Genomic DNA, 20545 nt, shown 5'->3' on the forward strand with positions numbered 1-20545 from the left:
TCAGTCTTGAAAGCTCCAATTGGCCCCCAGTATCTGCAGCCTTTTGGGGGAGAGAGTTCCTGATTTCCACAACCCTTTGTGTGAAAACGTGTTTCCTGATTTCCCTCCTGAACGGCCAAGCTCTAATTTTAAGGGTGTGTCCCCCTTGTCCTTGATTCCCCCACCAGATGGAATATTTTCTCCCTATCTCCCCTATCAAATGCTTTTAATGTTTTAAACACCTCGATCAGATCACCCCTCAATCTTCTAAACTCAAGGGAATACAAAGAAAGACTTGCATTTCTATAGCGCCTTTCACGAGCTCAGGACGTCCCAAAGCACTTTACAGCCAATGAAGAGCTTTTTGAAGTGTAGTCACTGTTGTAATGTTGGAAATGCCAATTTGCGCACAGCAAGCTCCCACAAACAGCAATGTAACAAGTGACCATATAATCTGTTTTAGTGATGTTGGTTGAGGGATAAATATTGGCCAGGACACTGGGGAGAACTCCCCTGCTCTTCTTTGAAATAGTGGCCATGGGATGTTTTACATCCACCTGAGAGGGCAGACGGGGGCCTCGTTTTAACGTATCATCCGAAAGACGGCACCTCCGACAGTGTAGCACTCCCTCAGTACAGCCCCTCCGACAGTGCGGCGCTCCCTCAGTACTGCCCCTCCGACAGTGCGGCGCTCCCTCAGTACTGCCCCTCCGACAGTGCGGCGCTCCCTCAGTACTGCCCCTCCGACAGTGCAGCGTTCCCTTAGTACTGACCATCCGACAGTGCGGCGCTCCTTCAGTACTGCCCCTCTGACAGTGCGGCACTCCCTCAGTACTGCCCCTCTGACAGTGTGGCACTCCGTCAGTACAGCGCTCCCTCAGTACTGCCCCTCTGACAGTGCAGCTCTCCCTCAGTACTGCCCCTCCGACAGTGCAGTGCTCCCTCAGTACTGCCCCTCCGACAGTGCGGCGCTCCCTCAGTACTGCCCCTCCGACAGTGCGGCGCTCCCTCAGTACTGTCCCTCCGACTGTGCAGCGCTCCCTCAGTACTGCCCCTCTGACAGTGCAGCTCTCCCTCAGTACTGCCCCTCCGACAGTGCGGTGCTCCCTCAGTACTGACCCTCCGACAGTGCGGCGCTCCCTCAGTACTGACCCTCTGACAGTGCAGCGCTCCCTCAGCACTGACCCTCCGACAGTGCAGCTCTCCCTTAGCACTGCCCCTCCGACAGTGCAGCGCTCCCTCAGTACTGCCCCTCCAACAGTGCAGCGCTCCCTCAGTACTGCCTCTCTGTCAGTGCAGCGCTCCCTCAGCACTGCCCCTCCGACAGTGCGGCACTCCCTCAGTACTGCCCCTCCGACAGTGCAGCTCTCCCTCAGCACTGCCCCTCCGACAGTGCAGCGCTCCCTCAGTACTGCCCCTCCGACAGTGCAACGCTCCCTCAGTACTGCCTCTCTGACAGTGCAGCGCTCCCTCAGCACTGCCCCTGCGACAGTGCAGCACTCCCTCAGCACTGACCCTCCGACAGTGCAGCGCTCCCTCAGTACTGCCCCTCCGACAGTGCAGCGCTCCCTCAGTACTGACCCTCCGACAGTACGGCGCTCCCTCAGTACTGCCCCTCCGACAGTGCAGCACTCCCTCAGTACTGACCCTCCGACAGTGCGGTGCTCCCTCAGCACTGACCCTCCGACAATGCAGCTCTCCCTCAGCACTGCCCTGGGAGCGTCAGCTGAGACTTTTGTGCTCAAGTCTCTGGAGCGGGACTATGAACCCACAAACCTTCTGACTCAGAGGCGAGAGAGCTGCCCACTGAGCCACAGGCGACACTGATATGAGGGAAGGTTAAGTTTTATTAATTATTATTTTTCCATCAAGTACAAATATAAAGTGCCGAGCAGTTCAGGGGAAATCCCGGGACAGACATCCTGTGCTCATGGCTCACTTGTTTCCGTTACAGCCCCTCGTGCAGCTCCTGCATCGATGCCATCTGATGCCAACACCCTACGTTGTTATTTTATTGATGTTGAAGGATAAATATTGGCCAGGACACAGACGTGACCCGAGGGGACGGGACGGGTGGCTCCGGCTTCCTGGTCTCTCTTCCAAGGTCTTGTCCGCACCTGGCTGATCCTGGAGAAGGAGCACGCGGTATCAGTCGGTCCACTCGGGACCCTCCGCGACCAGTGGACACCGCAGGGACTGGACGGCGCGGTGGATAGTGCAAATAATATTGTCATTTAAGTTCATAAGTTTACTTTGTGTCAGTGTCAGCCATGGCTCAGTGGGTAGCGCTCTCTCGCCTCTGAGTCAGAAGGTTTGTGGGTTCAAGTCCTACTCCAGAGACTTAAGCACAAAAGTCTAGGCTGACACTCCAGCGCAGTGCTGAGGGAGTACTGCACGGTCGGAGGTGCCGTCTTTCAAATGAGACATTAAACCGTGGCCCCGTCTGCTCTCTCAGGTGGATGTAAAAGGTTCCATGGCACTATTTCGAAGAAGAGCAGCCCTGGTGTCCTGGCCAATATTTATCCCTTGATCAACATCACTAAAAAAATAGATTATCTGGTCATTATCACATTGATATTTGTGGGATCGTGCTGTGTGCAAATTGACTGCTATATTTCTTCATAAACTTCAAAAGTAAAGCACTTTAGGATCTTCTATGTTTGTTGAAAGGCACTATAAAAATGCAAGTCTTTCTTTGCTTTAGTTTAAGTTCTTTGCTAGTTGTGCCCCCTCTAAAAAGGGGACACTTTTGTTAGTTTTTCTGGGGGCTACCCAGTGTCTCCTTATGGTTTTTTATGGCAACATGGACCATGATCTCTCGGGGCTGCTCCTCCATTTTTGGCTGCCCTTCAGTCCCACGCTCCTGATCTTCGGTCACCCAGTGCGGAGGGGAGCAGGTGGGTCGGAGGACCTCCTTGTAGGACCGCTCCTGGAGCCTGGCCAAAGTGGCCATTAACAGGTCCAGGCAGCGGGCGGTCGAGGGGGTCGTTCGGCCCGACTGCCTGCCTCTCTTTCGCGGCTATGTTCACGCCCGGGTGGCCCTGGAGATGGAGCACGCGGTGTCCGCTGGCACGCTCAAGGCCTTCCGAGACCGGTGGGCGCCACGGGGACTGGAGTGCATCGTCACCACCGGCCAACACAATTTTAATTTAATTTGTTAAGTTTTATTTAAAGTTTTATTAAGTTACAGTCAATTTGTTTAAACCAAAAGAGCACATAGAAACATAGAAGATAGGAGCAGGAGTAGGCCATTCGGCCCCTCAAGCCTGCTCCGCCATTCAATGCGACCATGGCTGATCATCCAAATTCAGTACTCTGTCCCTGCTTTCTCCCCATATCCCTTGATCCCTTTAGCCTTAAGAAATATATCTAACTCCTTCTTGAATATATTTAATGAATTGGCCTCCACTGCCTTCTGTGGTAGAGAATTCCACAGGTTCACCACTCTCTGGGTGAAGAAATTCCTCCTCATCTCAGTCCTAAATGGCTTACCCCTTATCCTTAGACTGTGACCCCTGGTTCTGGACTCCCCGGCCATCGGGAACATCCTTCCTGCATCTAGTCTGTCTAGTCCTGTTAGAATTGTATAAGTTTCAATGAGATCCCCTCTCATTCTTCTAAACTCTAGCGAGTATAAGCCCGATCGACCCAATCTCTCCTCATACGTCATTCCTGCCATCCCAGGTATCAGTTTGGTGAATCTTTGCTGCACTCTCTCCGTGGCAAGAACATCCTTCCTCAGGTAAGGCGACCAAAACTGCTCACAATACTCAAGGTGTGGTCTCACCAAGGCCCTGTACAACTGCAGCAAGACATCCTTGTTCCTGTACTCGAATCCTCTCGCTATGAAGGCCAACATACCATTTGCCTTCTTAACCGCCTGCTGCACCTGCATGCTTACTTTCAGCGACTGGTGCACAGGGACACCCAGGTCTCGTTGCACTTCCCCTTCTCCCAATCTATTGCCATTCAGATAATAATCTGCCTTCCTGTTTTTCCACCAAAGTGGATAACCTCACATTTATCCACATTACATTGCATCTGCCATGCTTCTGCCCAATCACCCAACCTGTCCAAATCATACTGGAGTTTCTCGGCATCCTCCTCACAGCACACACGCCCACCCAGCTTTGTGTCGTCTGCAAACTTGGAGATATTACATCTAGTTACCTCGTCTAGATCATATATATATATTGTGAATAGCTGGGGTCCAAGGACCGATCCCTGCGGTACCCCACTAGTCACTGCCTGCCACTCGGGAAAAGACCCGTTTATTCCAACTCTTTGCTTTCTGTCTGCCGACCAGTTCTCTATCCAAGTCAGTACCTTGCCCCCAATCCCATGTGCCTTAACTTTACACGCTAATCTCTTATGTTAACCCTAAAACTGTTTTTAAGGCTTTGTTTTATTGCGGCTAATGAATGTAACGGATTTATTATGTAATTGATGAGCTGTAACAAGTACTACCATATTTAAATAAATATGTTTAATAAAAAAAAAACAGACATGGACCAGGATCTCCACAGAACTCCCTGCTAATCTTTCAATGAGCTCACCAGACAGGGGGGACAATCTCAATTCCGTATTCTCCCACCTCACTTCTTTATTGGGAGGAAAGTCAATTTGACCTTGTTTACTTTAACAGTGGCAATTAAAAAGTCTCAAATATTTTGTGATTGTTTAATTTAAACACAAATTGTCCTAATTGAGCTGATCGATTCCAGGTGATTGGAGAGTATTAAAAGCAGACCCTCTGGTGGGGTTTAGAGAGAATCACTGGAGAACTGGGTTGGAAGATATATATATTTTTTTGTTGGAGTACAGCAGTTGCTTGCAACGTCTAATTGATAATGAAGTCGGTTGCTCCTATCGTCAAGCACCAGCAGTCTGCTAAGCTGGGTAAAGCAGAGAAGATGAGGAGCTTCAAGCACAAGGCCAGATACTCAACCTACATCTACAGGATGCTGAAACAGGTAGGGGACACTGTCTGCCTGGGGTTGTGCTTTGACATGTAGGGATTCTTCACTCACTAAATTGGGGTGGGATGGTTGCACCTACTAGTGGAGAAGGTCTAGATGTAAAGTTAACCCCCCTCCTGGTCCAGCAATTGATTGCTCCTTCTATCCGACAACAGTTGGAATTGGAGGTTGAAAAATGTTAACCTTCTACAAAAATAGCAGTGATTATTCAACAATATACAGAATTCTCTTTATAGTTTTGCCCTTCTCTGGTCTGAGGGACATCCACTGGTTCCTAAACCTTGAAGTTTCTGCAATCTCCAATTGTGCAGAGTAGTTGAACAGTTATGAGAATCGTCCACTCAACTGGCCTATGACCTGTCTTTCACTGGGGAATCTGGCTCCCCTTGTAAACTTAACAACCCCCCCCCCCCCCCATCTGATTAAAGAGAATTGGTGGCTTGGTGCAATTAGTTTGAAGGGCTGTCTAGCCCACTCCTACCCTAATTTCTTATGGGAAGCTTTCTGTCTCTGGAGGATTTTAACTTGAACATTTAATTATTATTATTTTTTTTTAATTTAGTTTTCAAACTAGTCTCTTGGGGGAGGCATGCGATTTGTTTGACTCGATGGTGCTTTTTTAAATTTGTGTTGTAATAGTTCTGAGTTGGTAGGAAGCTGCCCTAAACAGAATTGTATATCTAGCTCTCCATATTGCTGCTAGGAACCCCCTCTCTCAGCCCCCAGGTTAATACCAATGTTTGTGCTTCTCTGCAAACTCTTCCTCCTTTTATTTCCCCCCCCCCCCCGGGGTGGGTGGAGTTCACTATCTCTCTCAACTTGGCATCCATGATGAAAATGTTAACCTCTGATAGGTGAAACCACTGGGCAGAGGGGGCAAGAAGCCTCTTGGAATTGCCCCTGTTCCTAGTTTGGTTGGCCCTCATGGGATGCAAAGTCTTGGACCTGGAGCTGAGCACAGCTCTATCAAAGCATCACCTTAATTATTGCTGTGGCTGCAGGATAGTCTCCAGTTTACAAAGCGAGATTATGCCTGTGGTAAAGAAAATCCTTGCTTGGAGAAACTTCCATCTGCTTGAGTTTCTTCTCGAGCTAGCCAACTGTCATTCTCTGATGACTTGGACGGTGTGTAGAGCTTCCAAATGGTGTAAGAGTGAGCGCGAGGGCCCCCTGTAGCAATTTCACTCCAGTCTCCCCTGCTTGTAATATTTTGTTTTACCTTCCAGGATTCTCTAGAATATTGTCACAGTAACTAGTTATTACCAGACAAAATTGTGTTTGACAGAACCCTGATGTCTCTGCTTTTTTTTATTTGGGGGGGGGGGGGAATTTCCATCTTGCTGCATTGGCACGAATGTCATCGTCCATAACCAGTCTCTCTGTTGGTTCCATTAGTTGGCAAAAGCTCGCTCTACACTTGCCTGATTCAACTTAATAATTGACTCTAGATTCTGCTGTCCTCTTTTCCACTAATTAATTAATTAATTAATTAATTAATTAATTAATTAATTCATTAATTTAATTAAATGTTGAAGCTGTTTCCACTTGTGGGGGAGACCAAAACTAGGGGCCATCAATGTAAGATGGTCTCTAATAAATCCAATAGGGAATTTAGGAGAAACTTCTTCACCAGAAAATGGTGAATGTGGAACATAGTGGTTACAGCACAGTAGGCCAGTCGAGCCTGTGCTGGCTCTCTGCAGGAGTACTTCAGCTAGTCCCACTCCCCTGCCCTTTCCTGTAGCCTTGCAATTTTTTTTTCCCCTCAGGTACTTATCCAATTCCCTTTTTTGAAAGCCAGGATTGAGTCTGCCTCCACCACCCTTCTGGGCAGTGCACTCCAGAGCCCAACCACTTGCTGCATAAGGTTTTTTCTTTCATCGCCTTTCGATCTTCTGCCAATCTCCTTAAATCTGTGTCCTCTGGTTCTCGACCTTTCTGCCAATGGGAACAGTGTCTCTCTATCTACTGTCTAGACCCCATGATTTTTGACGCTACAGGAAACTGTTATATCCAGCACCGACAGATCGGCAACAGCTCAGTCCCATCAAAACTGCCAGACATACCAGCGCTAATGTTGAAACCGATTTGCAGCTCCGTATCTGGCAACAAACACTGTTGCTTAGCAACAGCTTCTAAACAGTCGGCCGTACCTTGGAAGCATCTCTGTAGCTTAGCAACAGCTTCAGAGAGACTTTGCAGAGCCTGACTGTTGAAGAAAAAGCCACGAGGAGGAAAAACCCTAACAAAACGGCTCCTGATTTCTGCCGGTAGATTGAGGTTTCTGGACATACAACCTCCAGATAAACCAAAGTTTCCTGTACCATGTGGTTGAGGCGAATGGCATAGATGCCTTTAAGGAGAAGCTGGATAAACACATGAGAAAGGAATAGAGGGTAGGGTGATGTGGAGCATAAATACCAGCTTGGGCCAAATGGCCTGTGTGCTGTACATGGCAACAAATACTACATCTAGCCACTGATGTATGAGGAGAGATTGGGTTGATTGGGCTTGTATTCGCTAGAGTTTAGAAGAATGAGGGGATCTCACTAAACTTAGAATTTTATAACCGGACTAGACCGACTAGATGCTGGAAGGATGTTCCCGATGGTCGGGAGTCCAGAACCAGGGGTCATGTCACATCTAAGGATAAGGGGTAAGTCATTTAGGACAGATGAGGAGGAATTTCTTCACCCAGAGTGGTGAACCTGTGGAATTCTCTACTACAGAAGGCAGTGGAGGCCAATTCATTAAATATATTCACGAAGGAGTTAGATATATTTCTTAAGGCTAAAGGGATCTGGGGAGAAAGCAGGGACAGGGTAGTGAATTTGGATGATCAGCCATGATCTCATTCTATGTTTCTAATGTGGCAGTTTGGCCTCTAGTTTTAACAGTCTATATTGTTTACTATTTCCTTTTTTTAGTTTGTTACCTTGGCCCTAACTCACTTGGAACCTACATCTTTGTCATGTTGACTTGTATTCTTCCCTCTTTGCCATGGGAATTATATCTTCTATTCCTTTCTCCCCTGTGTATTTATCTAGCTTTCCCTTAAATGCATCCCTGCTATTTTGCCTCAGTAATCCTTGTAGTCCACCTCCTGCAACCTCTTCCACCTAGAAGGACAAGGGCAGCAACCACATGGGAACACCACTATTGGAGTCTCTCTCCATCCTGACTTTGAAATATCGCTGGGTCAAAATCCTGGAACTCTACCTAACAGCACTCTGAGCACCTTCACCACAGACTGCAGTGGTTCAAGGTGGCAGCTCACCACCTTAAAGGGCAAATAGGAAATAAATATCAGCCTTGCCAGTGATGCCCACATCCCATGAATGATTTTTAAATGCCCAATAATTAGATTAAATAAAAATAGAAAATGCTGGAAATACTCAGCAGGTCAGGCAGCACCTGTGGAGAGAAAGTTACCAGAGGTAAAAGGGTGGAAGGCAAGGAGGTTAAATGATAAAAGGGACAATGGTGAAAGGGGGGCAGTAATGGGACAAGTGAAGAAACAACAGATGGGTCGAGAGGAGCCGTAAATGGCAACGGCAAAATCATTACCTGATGGTCAGATTGTCTGACAGTTTAGAGTTCAGACCTGTGGAACAGACAACTCCAGACAAAGATTTCAGGGTAAACCATTCTTTACTTGTAACCTCTTGATTTTAAGTAAAGTACCAAATACAAACTACTCAATTCATTTACTTATTGCAAGTGCACACTAATCTAATCATTTTACTTTAAGCTCAAGTGATCATAAGCAACCACATGTACTAACACCAGTGAGGGGTCAATTCAGCAATGACTAGATGTATGACTGATCAGGTTGCCCACCAGTGTCTGTCTACAACATCCCTTGTACCCCAAAACTTGGCAACTTGCCGACAGCATTCGTGTCCCAAACTGATTAATGTTTTCCTCCCTCTCCCATCTGTTTTGATACTTAGTTAACCAAGGTCAGACATTCAAGGGTTGGAGAGTTGTTTTCACATCTGGAGGTTGTTGACTCCTGGTTCTCAGAATTTTCAAGGTCTTTTCTTTTTGGAGGAAAAAAACCCAGCATGTTAGTTATTTTACAAAAGCAGATTCTTGCCCTCAAAGCTTGTTGGTACATTTGTTCACGTTTAGTGGACAGTATTACATGGAGTAGACTCATTTCGACAGCACCTCATGACCACTGGACATCGCCAGTGCTTTACAGCCAATGAAGTACTATTTTTTTGAAGTGTAGTCATTGTTGTAATGTAGGAAACAAAGCTGCCAATTTGCACACCGCAAGCTCGGCAAATAGCAATGTGATAATGACCAGATCATCTGTTTTAGCGATGGTTGGTTGAGGGATAAATATTGGCCCAAGACACCAAGGAGAATGCCCCTGCTCCTTTTTTAAGAGGCATATGTGAGCAAACATGGCCGCTCCTTAATGCCTCAACCAAAGGACAGCACCTCTGACAGTGCAGCGCTCCCCCAATACTGCACTGGGAGTGTCGGCCTGGGTTTTTTGTGCTCCAATTTCTGGAGTGGGATTTGAACCCACAACCTGCTGACTTGGGTGAGAGTGCTACCCACTGAGCCACTGCTAACCATGTGGTTCTGATCTGAAATTGTTGAACTCTGTTGTTTCTGGCAGGCTGTCAAGTGCCTGATCCAAGATGAGGTGCTGTTTCATCAGCTTAATTAGAACTGGTGTAGGGGGCAGAGAATTAAAATGACAGCAAATTAGATCAACTTGTGCAGAGCCCTGTTGTGGAACTGGACAAGAAAGCAGTTGCATTTCACCAGTGTGGCCTTAACCCACTGATGGATGATCGCCACTTGTTACCCTGGCCACTTGCTATCTGACTCCCTCTTTCTAATGGTTTAGTATGAGCATGCTCAGTTTGCTCTGGCAGAGTAAAGCAAGCACATGAACTTGCAACTCATCCTGTCTGTCCTTCATTTGTTCCACTCACATACTACACTTTGATGACTAGGATGGGATGTAGGAACCTGTGGTTGGTGGAACAAAGATTTGGTTGAAATTGGTGACGACATCCAAAGTGTTCATGTTGTTCAAATGATCCCTGCTAGAGATGAACCAAGACATGATCTTGAACTACTTGATTATGAACACATACATGAGTGACTCATAACCTCAGCCCCTATTACATTTTAACTTTTTTTTATCCACACCTTTGTTTTGTGCCCCCCCCACATGGCAGCTGTCTCATTCTGCTGGTGCATTTCACACCTAATCGAGTGTCTTTTGTCTCTTTACTAGTCCTATCACCATCTCGTCTGGTTTTGAATACCTCTTAATGTCTCTTTTCTCTTGTGTTCTCATTCCCATTTCCCAGCCCCCAAACTGGCCTTTTAATCTGTTTCATTTCCTGTGTTTTTTCAGTCCTGACTAAGGGTTTCGAACTGAAACGTTGACTCGACTCGATTTCTCTCTCCACAGCTGTTGCCTGGCCTGTTGAGCTTTCCAGCATTTTCTGTTTTGGATTTCCAGCATCTGCAGTATTTTGCTATCGCATGAGTGACTCCATTCAGGCTTCAAAAACTGAAGTACCAGGTTCAAACAAGTCTAAGATGGAAACCTAATCAGAGTTCAGAACCAAAACAGCCTGAAAAATGGTTCAACACCAAAACCTTAGAATCCAGAAGGCTCTGCAAACCTGTTATTAAACTGGATTTGTAGTTCATTTTAAAAGAAGGGGGGGGGGGAAAACAGCAGCTTTTGTTGTGGTACAAGTGATGCTGGAAAAGGTGGGACAATAGTTTTGTTGTAATTTTGAGGGGAATATGTACACGGGGTGGGGGGGGGAAGCAGTGTAATGTCATAGTTTAGTATGAGCATGCTCAGTTCACTCTGGCCTAATAAACAAGCACATGGACTCTCTACTCATCCTGTCTCTGTCCTTCATTTGTTCCACCCACACATAATACATTCTTTAACAGAATCGATGTGATCTGGTTTACAGGTGGATCCACAGCATGGGAGTTCCATGGGGCTTGGGCAGATGAACTCCTGTCTATTTGACCAGATAGCTGCTGAGGCCGCCAGATTGTCCCTCTACAAGAGACGCACCATCACCAGCCAAGAAGTTCAGAGCGCTCTGCGTCGCATACTCCCTAAAGGACGTGCCAAAGCTGCTGAATAATCGCTCCTCTCCACCCAATGTGAATTCTACCACGTTAATGTAATACTGCAGAAAGTATATTTTTTCAATAAAAACTGAATTTTGATACACAATCTGAACTATTGAGTAGTGACATAACGAGTTGGTTGATTGAGATAGCTGCACTCCTCCAATTCTGGCCTTGTGCATCTCTAATTTTAATCACTCCACCATTGGTAGCTGTGTCTTCAGCTGGCAAAGCTCTGGAATTTTCCTCCCCCTACCCTTTTTTTAAAACCTACCTCTTTGACCAAGCTTTTAGTCTCCTGGTCCTAAAATTTCTTAATAGCCCAGTGTTAAATTTTGTTAACATGCCTGTGAAATGCCTTTTATTGAAGGTGCCACATGAACACAAGCTGTTGGGTCTGCTCACCTTTCAATCATTTTTGATTTCCCCACAACCTGGAATGCTGCAGTTTTAACATCAAGACAACTTGTGCAAGAAGAAAACTCATAACAAATTGTCTCCAGACTTTCATTTCTGTAGCGCCTCTTGCTGTCCCAAGCTCATTAGTCTTTTAGAAGTGTAGTCACTGTTGTAATGTAGGAAATGCAGCAGCCAATTTGTACATGGTGAGCTCCCACAAACAGCAATGTGATGACCAGATCATCTGTTTGTGATGTTTCCCCTGCCCTTTCTCTAAACCTGCAATTTTTCTCCTTCAGGTGTTTGTCCAACTCCCTTTTGAAACTCATGATTGAGTCTCTTGCCACTGCCACCACCCTTCAGGCAGTGCATTCCAGAACCTAACCACTCATTGTGTAAAGATAAGCTTTTCCTCATGTTTCCTTTGGTTCTTCTGTCAATCACCTTAAATCTGTGTCCTGATTCTTGACCCGTTCACCAATAGGAACAGTTTCTATCTACTGTCGAGACCCTTATGATTTTGAACACAAATCAAATCTCCTCTTAAGCTTCTCTATTCTAAGAACAACCCCAGCTTCTCTAGTCTATCCATGTAACTGAAGTTGTTCATCCCTGGAACCATTCTTGTAAATTTTTCCTGTACCCCCTCTGACTTTTACAGCCTTCCTGAAGTGTGGTGCCCAGGTTTGGACACCATATTCCAGTTGAGGCCGAACCAGTATTTTAAAGAAGTTCATAACTTCCTTGCTTTTGTACACTCTGCCTCTAAAGCCCAGGATCCTGTGGGTTTTTTAACTGCTTGCTCAACCTGCCCTGCCACCTTTAATGATTTGTGCGCATATACCCCCAGCTCTCTTCATCCCCTTTAGGATTGTACCATTATTGCATCTGTTCTTCTTACCAAAATACTTTGCACTTTTGTGTTAAATTTCATGTTAAATGTAGGAAACATGGCAGCCAATCTGGGTACTGCAAACTGCCACAAACAGCATATGATAATGACCAGATAATCTTTAGCAAAATACTGTGGATGCTGGAAATCCAAAATAAAACACGGCGGGGGGGGGGGGAACTCAACAAGCCAGGGCAACATCTGTGGAGAGAGAAACAGTCAACATTTTGGGTCGAAACCCTTCTACAGAACTCGGGAATGAGAGATTTTTTCCCGGGGTGGACTCGGAAGGAAGTAGGGTTGGGGGTGGAAGGGGGATGTGGATGGAGAGCAAGACAAGGAAGTGGTCAGAGATGGCCTTGTCTGTGAATAACACGATGGGAGTAGCGAGGCCACGAGAAATGGCAAGGTCCTTAAAACCTACCTCTGACCAATCTTTTGGTCATCTGCCCATTTAGCTCATGTGGCTCGGTGTCAGTTTGTTTGATAACGTTCCTGTGAAGTGCCTTGGGGCATTTTACTATGTTAAAGGTGCTATATAAATGCAAGTTATTGTATTTAAAATGTTAAGGGTTCAATAGGGTGGATAGAGAAACTAAATTTCCTCTGATGGGAAATCAAGAACGAGAGGACATAATCTTTAAAATTAGAGCTAGGTCACTCGAGTAAAATCAGGAAGTGCTTTTTCAAGCAATGGGTAGTGGAAATCTGGAACCCCCCCCCCCCCCCCAAGGCTGAAGTTAACTGGTGCTTTCAAGACTGAGTTATAGACCCCATTACTGAACATCAAACCACCGTTTCCAAGACTGTCACTAACCTCATCTCCTCTGGAGATCTTCCCTCCATGGCCGTCAACCTCATAGTTCCCCAACCCCGCACAGCCCGCTACTACCGCCTTCCCAAGATCCACAAACAGGACTGCCCTGGTAGACCCATCGTTTCAGCCTGTTCTTGCCCCACGGAACTTATCTCTTCCTATCTCGACTATCTTTTCTCCTTGTCCAGTCTCTTCCCACCTACATCCGCGACTCTTCTGACGCTCTCTGCCACTAACAGTTTCCTGGCTCCAACCGCCTCTTTCACCATGGACATACAATCCCTCTACACCTCCATCCCCCACCAGGATGGCCTGAGGGCGCTCCACTTCCTTGAACAGAGGCCCAACCAGTCCCCATCCACCACCATCCTCCGCCTGGCTGAACTTGTTCTCACATTGAACAACTTCTCTTTTGACTCTGCTCATTTCCACCAAATTAAAGGTGTTGCTATAGGTACCTGCATGGGTCCTAGCTATGCCTGTCTTTTCGTGGGATGTGTGGAACACTCTGTTCCAGTCCTACTCGGGTCCCCTCCCTCACCACTTTTTCCGATACATCGATGACTATCGGTGCCGTTTCCTACTCCCTGAACTAAACAATTTCATTCACTTTGCCTCCAATTTTCACCCCTCACCTTCACATGATCCATCTCCGACTCTTCCCTTCCTCAACCTCTCCATCTCTGGGGATAGGTTATTGACCAACATTCACTACAAGCCCACTGACTCCCACAGCTACCTGGACGACACTTCCTCCCACCCCACCTCCTGTAAGGACTCTATTCCATTCTCCCAGTTCCTCCATCTCCACCGCATCTGCTCTGACTATGCCACCTTCCACACCAGTGCTTCCGACATGTCTTCCTTTTCCTCAACCGAGGATTCTCCTCTACTGTGGTTGACATGGTCCTCGACTGGGTCTGTTCCATTTCCTGCACTTCTGCCTTCACCCCTGCCCCTCCCTCCCAGAACCACAATAGGGTTCCCCTTGTCCTCACCTTTCACCCCACCAGCCTCCACATTCAATGGATCATCCTCCGCCATCTCCAACTTGATTCCACCACCAAACGCATCTTCCCCTCCCCTTCCCTTTCAGCATTCCGTAGGGACCGCTCCCTCCGAGACACCCTCGTCCACTCTATCACCCCCCCCCCCCGCACCCCTTCCCATGCAAGCACAGGAGATGCAACACCCGCCCATATACCTTCCCACTGTTCAGGGCCCCAAACACCCCTTCCAGGTGAAACAGCGATTTACTTGTACTTCTTGCAATCTAGTATACTGTGTTCGCTGCTCACAATGTGGTCTCCTCTACATTGGGGAGACCAAACGCAGATTGGGTGACCGCTTTGCAGAACAGCTCTGTTCAGTCCGTAAGGGTGACCCTGAGCTTCGGGTCACCTGTCATTTAAATTCACCGTTCCATTTCCACTCGGACCTCACCATCTGCGGCCTCTTGCATTGTTCCACGTAAGCTCGAGGATCAGCACCTCCTCTTCCGATTAGGCACTTTACAACCTTCCGGACTCAATATAGAGTTCAACAATTTCAAATCATAACCTCGGCCCCTATCATATTTTCATTTTTTTATCCACACTTTTGGTTTGTACCTTTTCCTTTTTTTTCTCTCCCACATGGCAGCTCTCTCTCATTTTGCCAGTGCATTTCACACTTCATCTAGAGCCTTTGTTTCTTTACCTGTCCTATTACCATCTCGTCTCACCATGAATATCTTTCATCCCCTCCCCCATTTCCCAGCCCTCAAACTGCCTTTTAATCTGTTTCATTTCCTGCCTTTTTTTCTCAGTTCTGAAGAAGAGTTTCGACCTGAAACGTTGACTGTTTCTCTCTGCACGGATGTTGCCTGGCCTGCTGAGTTTTTCCAGCATCTTCTGTTCTTTAGCAATAGATATTTGTTGGGTAAGAACATAAGAAATAGGAGCTGGAGTCAGCCATTTGGCCCCTCAAGCCTGCTCTGCCATTCAATAAGATCATGGTTGATCTTCTACCTCATCTCCACTTTCCTGCACTATCCCCATATCCCTCGATATTCAAATATCGATCGATCTGTCTTGAATATACCCAACAACTGAACCTCCACAGCCTTCTGGGGTAGAGAATTCCAAAGATTCATCATCCTCTGAGTGAAGAAATTTCTTCATCTCAGTCCAAAATGGCCAACCCCTTATTCTGAGACTGTGACCCCTGGTTCTAGACTCCCCAGCCAGGGGAAACATCCTCCCAGCATCTACCCTGTCAAGCCCTGTAAGAATTTTGTATATTTCAATGAGACCACCTCATTCTTCTAAACTCGAGAATATAGGCCTAGTCTACTCAATCTCTCCTCATAGGACAATCCCCCCCCCCCCCTCCAATCCCAGGAACCAGTCTGGTGAACCTTCGTTGCACTCCCTCTATGGCAAGTATATCCTTCCTTAGGTAAGGAGACCAAAACCGTACACAATACTCCAGGTGTGGTCTCACCAGGGCCCTATATAATTGCAGTAAGACATCTTTAGTCTTGTACTCAAATCCTCTTGTAATAAAGGCCAACATACCATTTGCTTTCTCTAATTGCTTGCTGTACCTGCATGTTAACTTTCAGTGATTTGTATACAAAGGCCCTCTGAACACCAACATTTCCCAATCTCTCACCATTTAAAACTCTCCTTTCCTATTCTTCCTACCAAAGTGGATAACTTCACATTTCTCCACATTATATTCCATTTGCCATGTTCTTGCACACTCACTTAGCCTGTCTATATCCCCTTGAAGCCTCCTTGCATCCTCCTCACAACTTACATTCCCACCCAGCTTTGTATCATCAGCAAACTTGGATATATTACATTTGGTCCCCTCATCCAAATCATTGATGTAGATTGTGAATAGCTGAGGCCCAAACACTGATCTTTTCGGTACCCCACTAGTTACAGCCTGCTGACCCGAAAATGACCTGTTTATTCCTACTGTTTTCTGTCCGTTAACCAATCCTCAATCCATGCTACTGTAGTATATTACCCCCAATCTCATGAGCCCTAATTTTGTTTAATGTAAGGGTATCAAGGGATGTGTAACCAATATGGGTAAATAGAGTCGAAGTACTGATCAGCCATGATCTGACTGAACATGGGAACAGGTCAGTAGCTCTACCTGGGGGGGGGGGGCTGGGTAGTTGACGTACATTGGCTCCTGGTCCAGCAATGCCTCGATTTTAAAATTTTCGTCCTTGTTTTCAAATCCCGCCAGGGCCTCGCCCCCTCCCTACCTCTAATCTCCTCCGCGATACCTGTGCTCATCCAATTCTGGCATCTTGCACATCCCCGATTTTAATTGCCCCACCACTGGCAGCCATGGCCAGGCCCTAAGCTTTGGAATTCCCTCCCTAAGCCTCTCTGCCTCTCCTTTTAAGACACTCCTTAAAACCTACCTCTCTGACCAAGCTTTTGGCCATCTGTCCTAATATCTCCTGATGGCGCTCGGTGTCAAATTTTGTTTGGTAACACTCCTGTGAAGCGCCTTGGGACGTTTTACTACGTTGAAGGCGCTATATGAATGCGAGTTCTTACAAAAATTGCAGTGGATTCACACCTCAACATATTCAATCTTTTAATTAAATCTTAAGGTTCTTTGAAGGGACTTGGCTTGTTGGAGGTCAGGAAGGGCGTTTGCTCCGCATTGAAGGTGGAGAATGAGGCGAAATACTCTGCAGCAAAGGTGAGGACGTCCTGTGGCTTCCGGAGGAGGAGGAACTGGAGGAAGTCGGCCAGTAAGAACCTCAGCTCCGGGTGGTGTCGCAAGTAGCTGCTGTAGTCTGCTTTGAGCTCCTCCTGAAAGACAAGGGACTCTGTCAACAACTCTTTCCGGGCGCCGTTAAGTGACGCTGCAAGTTTTCAAAAATGCGTGTGGTGACGTGACGAAGGCAGGAACCAGACAAGGTCAGCGAGCCGGTCGGGCCCACTCTGTTGTCTTCCGTCGATCGTACGGGGCCTGCTAAAGTTTTCAAGTGTTAGCCGTGCTTCAGTGGGGCCCAATGCCCTGTTTCTGTGCCATAGATTCTACATGATATTTATTTACAGAGTATTAAACCGCTGGAATGGGTTATAAGGTAGGATGACTGAGGGAAGGACACTGGACTATAAAATTCTAACAGGACTAGATGCAGGAAGGATGTTCCCGATGGCGGCGTCCAGAACCAGGGGTCACAGTCTAAGGATAAGGGGTAAGCCATTTAGGACAGAGATGAGGAATTTCTTCACCCAGAGAGTGGTGAACCTGTGGAATTCTCTACCAAAGAAGGCAATAGAGGCCAGTTCATTAAATATATTCAAGAAGGAGTTGGATATATTTCTTAAGGCTAAAGGGATCAAGGGATATGGAGAGAAGGCAGGGACAGGGTACTGAATTTGGATGATCAGCCATGATCTCATTGAATGACGGAGCAGGCTCGAGGGGCCGAATTGCCTACTCCTGCTCCTATCTTCTATGTTATGTTTCTATGGACTCAGTCATGGTAGGGCTAGCATCACCACCACCCTCCCTCCATATCCCCTCCCTCCCGCCTCTGAGTCAAAGTCATGGGTTCAAGTCCCACTCCAGAGACTTGAGCATACAATCCAGGCTGACACTCCAGTGCAGTACCGAGGGAGTGCTGCACTGTCGGAGGTGCTGTCTTTTGGATGAGCCGTTAAACAATCCCGTTGCACTATTTTTGAGGAAGAGCAGGCAGCGTTCTCCCCGGTGTCCTGGGGCCAATATTTATCCCTCAACCAACATCACTAAAACAGATGATCTGGCCATTAGCAGATTGCTGTTTGTGGGAGCTTGCTGTGCACAAATTGGAAGGTAGATAAACTTTTCTACAGCGCCTTTCACAGCCTCAGGACGTCTCAAAGCACTTTACAGCCAATGCAGTACTTTTCAAGCGTAGTCAGTGTTATAATGTAGGAAACATGGCAACCACGTTGCGCACAGCAAGATCCCACAAACAGCAAATGAGATAAATGACCAGTTGTTCTATTTTTGGTGATGTTGGGTGAGGATAGTGCCAAATGGGATCTTTTACATCCACCTGAGTGGGGCAGATATCTCATCCAACAGGCAGTGCGTCTGGCAATGTAGCACTCCCTCAGTACTTGAGGGATGGTGTCCCTCAGTAATAGGATTGTGTGTTCGAATAAATGGCACAGGCAACTGTGAAACGCTCTTCCCATGTTCTAATCTGAGAACAGTGCCACTCTATTCACCCATTTCCAATTCCCAGCTAATCTCCATGGGGATTTAATTGAGGGGCCTAGATCGAGTGGATAGGAAGGACCTATTTCCCTTAGCAGAGAGGTCAATAACCAGGGGGCATAGATTTAAAGTAATTGGTCGAAGGATTAGAGGGGAGTTGAGGAGAACTTTTTTCACCCAGAGGGTGGTGGGGGTCTGGAACTCACTGCCTGAAAGGGTGGTAGAGGCAGAAACTCTCACCACATTCAAAAAGTACTTGGATATACACTTGAAGTGCCGTAACCTACAGGGCTACGGGCCAAGAGCTGGAAAGTGGGATTAGGCTGGGTGGCTCTTGGCACAGACACGATGGGCCGAATGGCCCCCTTCTGTGCTGTAAACGCCTATGTTTCTATAATTTATTCTAGTGATTATTGCAGTTTAGTGTTAAACTGGAGGCTGCCTTGTCCTCTGAGAACTGGGTTGGGGCCTCCTCAAATTCATTTCCTGTACAACCCTTTCGGCCAGCAGGACAGGTGGGACCCTCATCCCATAACTCCAGCCTGTATTCAGCCCCAGGTTCCAGGGCCAAAACAGTGCCATGCAACTTTTACTTTTGCGATGGTGAAGGATGTTAATGCTGGGGAACGGAACATTATGCATTTCGGGGACTCGGTGTCAGTATCCAGCACTCCTCGCTCAGATATGGGAAGGAATATAGGAACAGGAGGAGGTCATTGAGCCCTTGGAACCTGTTCCGCCATTCAATTAGATCATGGTTGATCTGTATTCTAACTCCACTTACCCACCTTGGTTCTGTAACCCTTAATACCCTTACCCAACAATAATCTATCAATCTCAGTTTTGAAAATTTTCAATTGACCCCCAGCCTCAACAGCTTTTTCGGGGGGAGAGTTCCAGATTTCCACTCCCCTTTGTGTCAAGAAGTGCTTCCCGGCATCACCCCTGAACAGCCTGGCTCTAATTTTAAGGTTATGCCCCCTTGTTCTGGACTCCCCCCACCAGAGGAAATAGTTTCTCTCTCTCTACCCTATCAACTCCTTCAATTATCTTAAATACCTCGATTAGATCACCCCTTAATCTTCTATACTTGAGGGAATACATGTCCATGCAACCTGTCCTCATAATATAACCCCTTTAGCCCCGGTAACATTCTGGTGAATCTGCACCGCACCCCCTCCAAGGCCAATATTACATACATAATAATTTTGGGGGTACAGCTCAGATTCACCAGAATGTTACATTTTTCCTGAGGTGCGGTTCCCTCAACTGAACTTGCACCAAGCCCCATTCACCCATCTTCTCCTCCTTCCGTTCCCCAGCATTAACATCCTTCACCATCACCCCTGTGCTCGCTGACCTACGTTGACTCCAGATCTGACAACGCCTCGATTTTAAAATTCCCATCCTTGCTTTCAAATCCCTCTGTGGCCTCACCTCTCCCTACCTCTGTAACCTCCACCAGCCCTACAACTCTCCGAGATCTCTGCGCTCCTCCAATTCTGGCCTCTTGCGCATCAATGGTTTTTAATCGCTCCACCATTGGCGGCCGTGCCTTCAGCTGCCCGGGCCCCAAGCTCTGGAATTCTCTCCCTAAACCTCTCCGCCCCTCTCTCCTCCTTTTAAGATGCTCCTTAATAAAATTACCTCGCCTGTCTTAATATCTCCATATGTGGCTTGGTGTCAAAATTTGATAACTTCTGTGAAGCGCCTTGAGTCGTTTTGCTACGTTAAAGACGCTATATAAATGCAAGTTGTTGTTGTTGAATTCAAAACTGTTGTGTATGTAATATGTGTGCTACTTTAAACCTATGGACAGGACTGCACTACTTGTAGGGCGTAGTGATACGCAGTACCACTCCTGGCCATAGGGGTATAAATAGTACTGTGGGTACTGATCTCCCCTCAGTTCCCGCCTGTGGGCATGAAGTAAAGACCTACGTGTAGTCCCTACCTCCAACCAGTAAAGACCTGTTTTATTGTTACTGATTAAGTCTGAGTATTAATTACTTGAACAACTCACAGACTTAACACTGGCGACGAGTCAGATTCTTACCCTGCGGCAGTTATTCCACGGCGGCTTCGTCCACAGACAGGACGTTGAAGAGAGGT

The 20545-nt window shown here is 47.0% G+C and overlaps 2 protein-coding genes across 7 annotated transcripts in view; one reads left to right on the top strand and one right to left on the bottom strand.

The window, feature by feature from the left end:
* Positions 1-4737: 4737 nt before the first annotated feature.
* On the top strand, positions 4738-11199 carry LOC147120621 (histone H2B, gonadal-like). Its single transcript, XM_085986756.1, has 2 exons — positions 4738-4952; positions 10928-11199. The coding sequence occupies exons 1-2, from the start codon at positions 4830-4832 to the stop codon at positions 11105-11107; spliced, it is 303 nt and encodes a 100-aa protein (XP_085842882.1). The 5' UTR covers positions 4738-4829; the 3' UTR covers positions 11108-11199.
* Positions 11200-16790: 5591 nt separating this feature from the next.
* Positions 16791-20545, bottom strand: part of catip (ciliogenesis associated TTC17 interacting protein) — a 61553-nt gene continuing 57798 nt past the window's right edge. For all 6 annotated transcript variants that reach the window (XM_085986759.1, XM_085986761.1, XM_085986760.1 and 3 more), the window contains one exon: positions 16791-17028. In XM_085986759.1, coding sequence (XP_085842885.1) covers positions 16819-17028 — 210 coding nt within the window. In that variant the 3' untranslated portion in view covers positions 16791-16818. The remainder of the gene's footprint in view (positions 17029-20545) is intronic.

The sequence above is a fragment of the Somniosus microcephalus genome, chromosome 4 (assembly GCF_052327205.1).
Source record: "Somniosus microcephalus isolate GS21.2 chromosome 4, FLI_Smic_1.0, whole genome shotgun sequence".
Classification (NCBI taxonomy): Eukaryota; Metazoa; Chordata; class Chondrichthyes; order Squaliformes; family Somniosidae; genus Somniosus; species Somniosus microcephalus.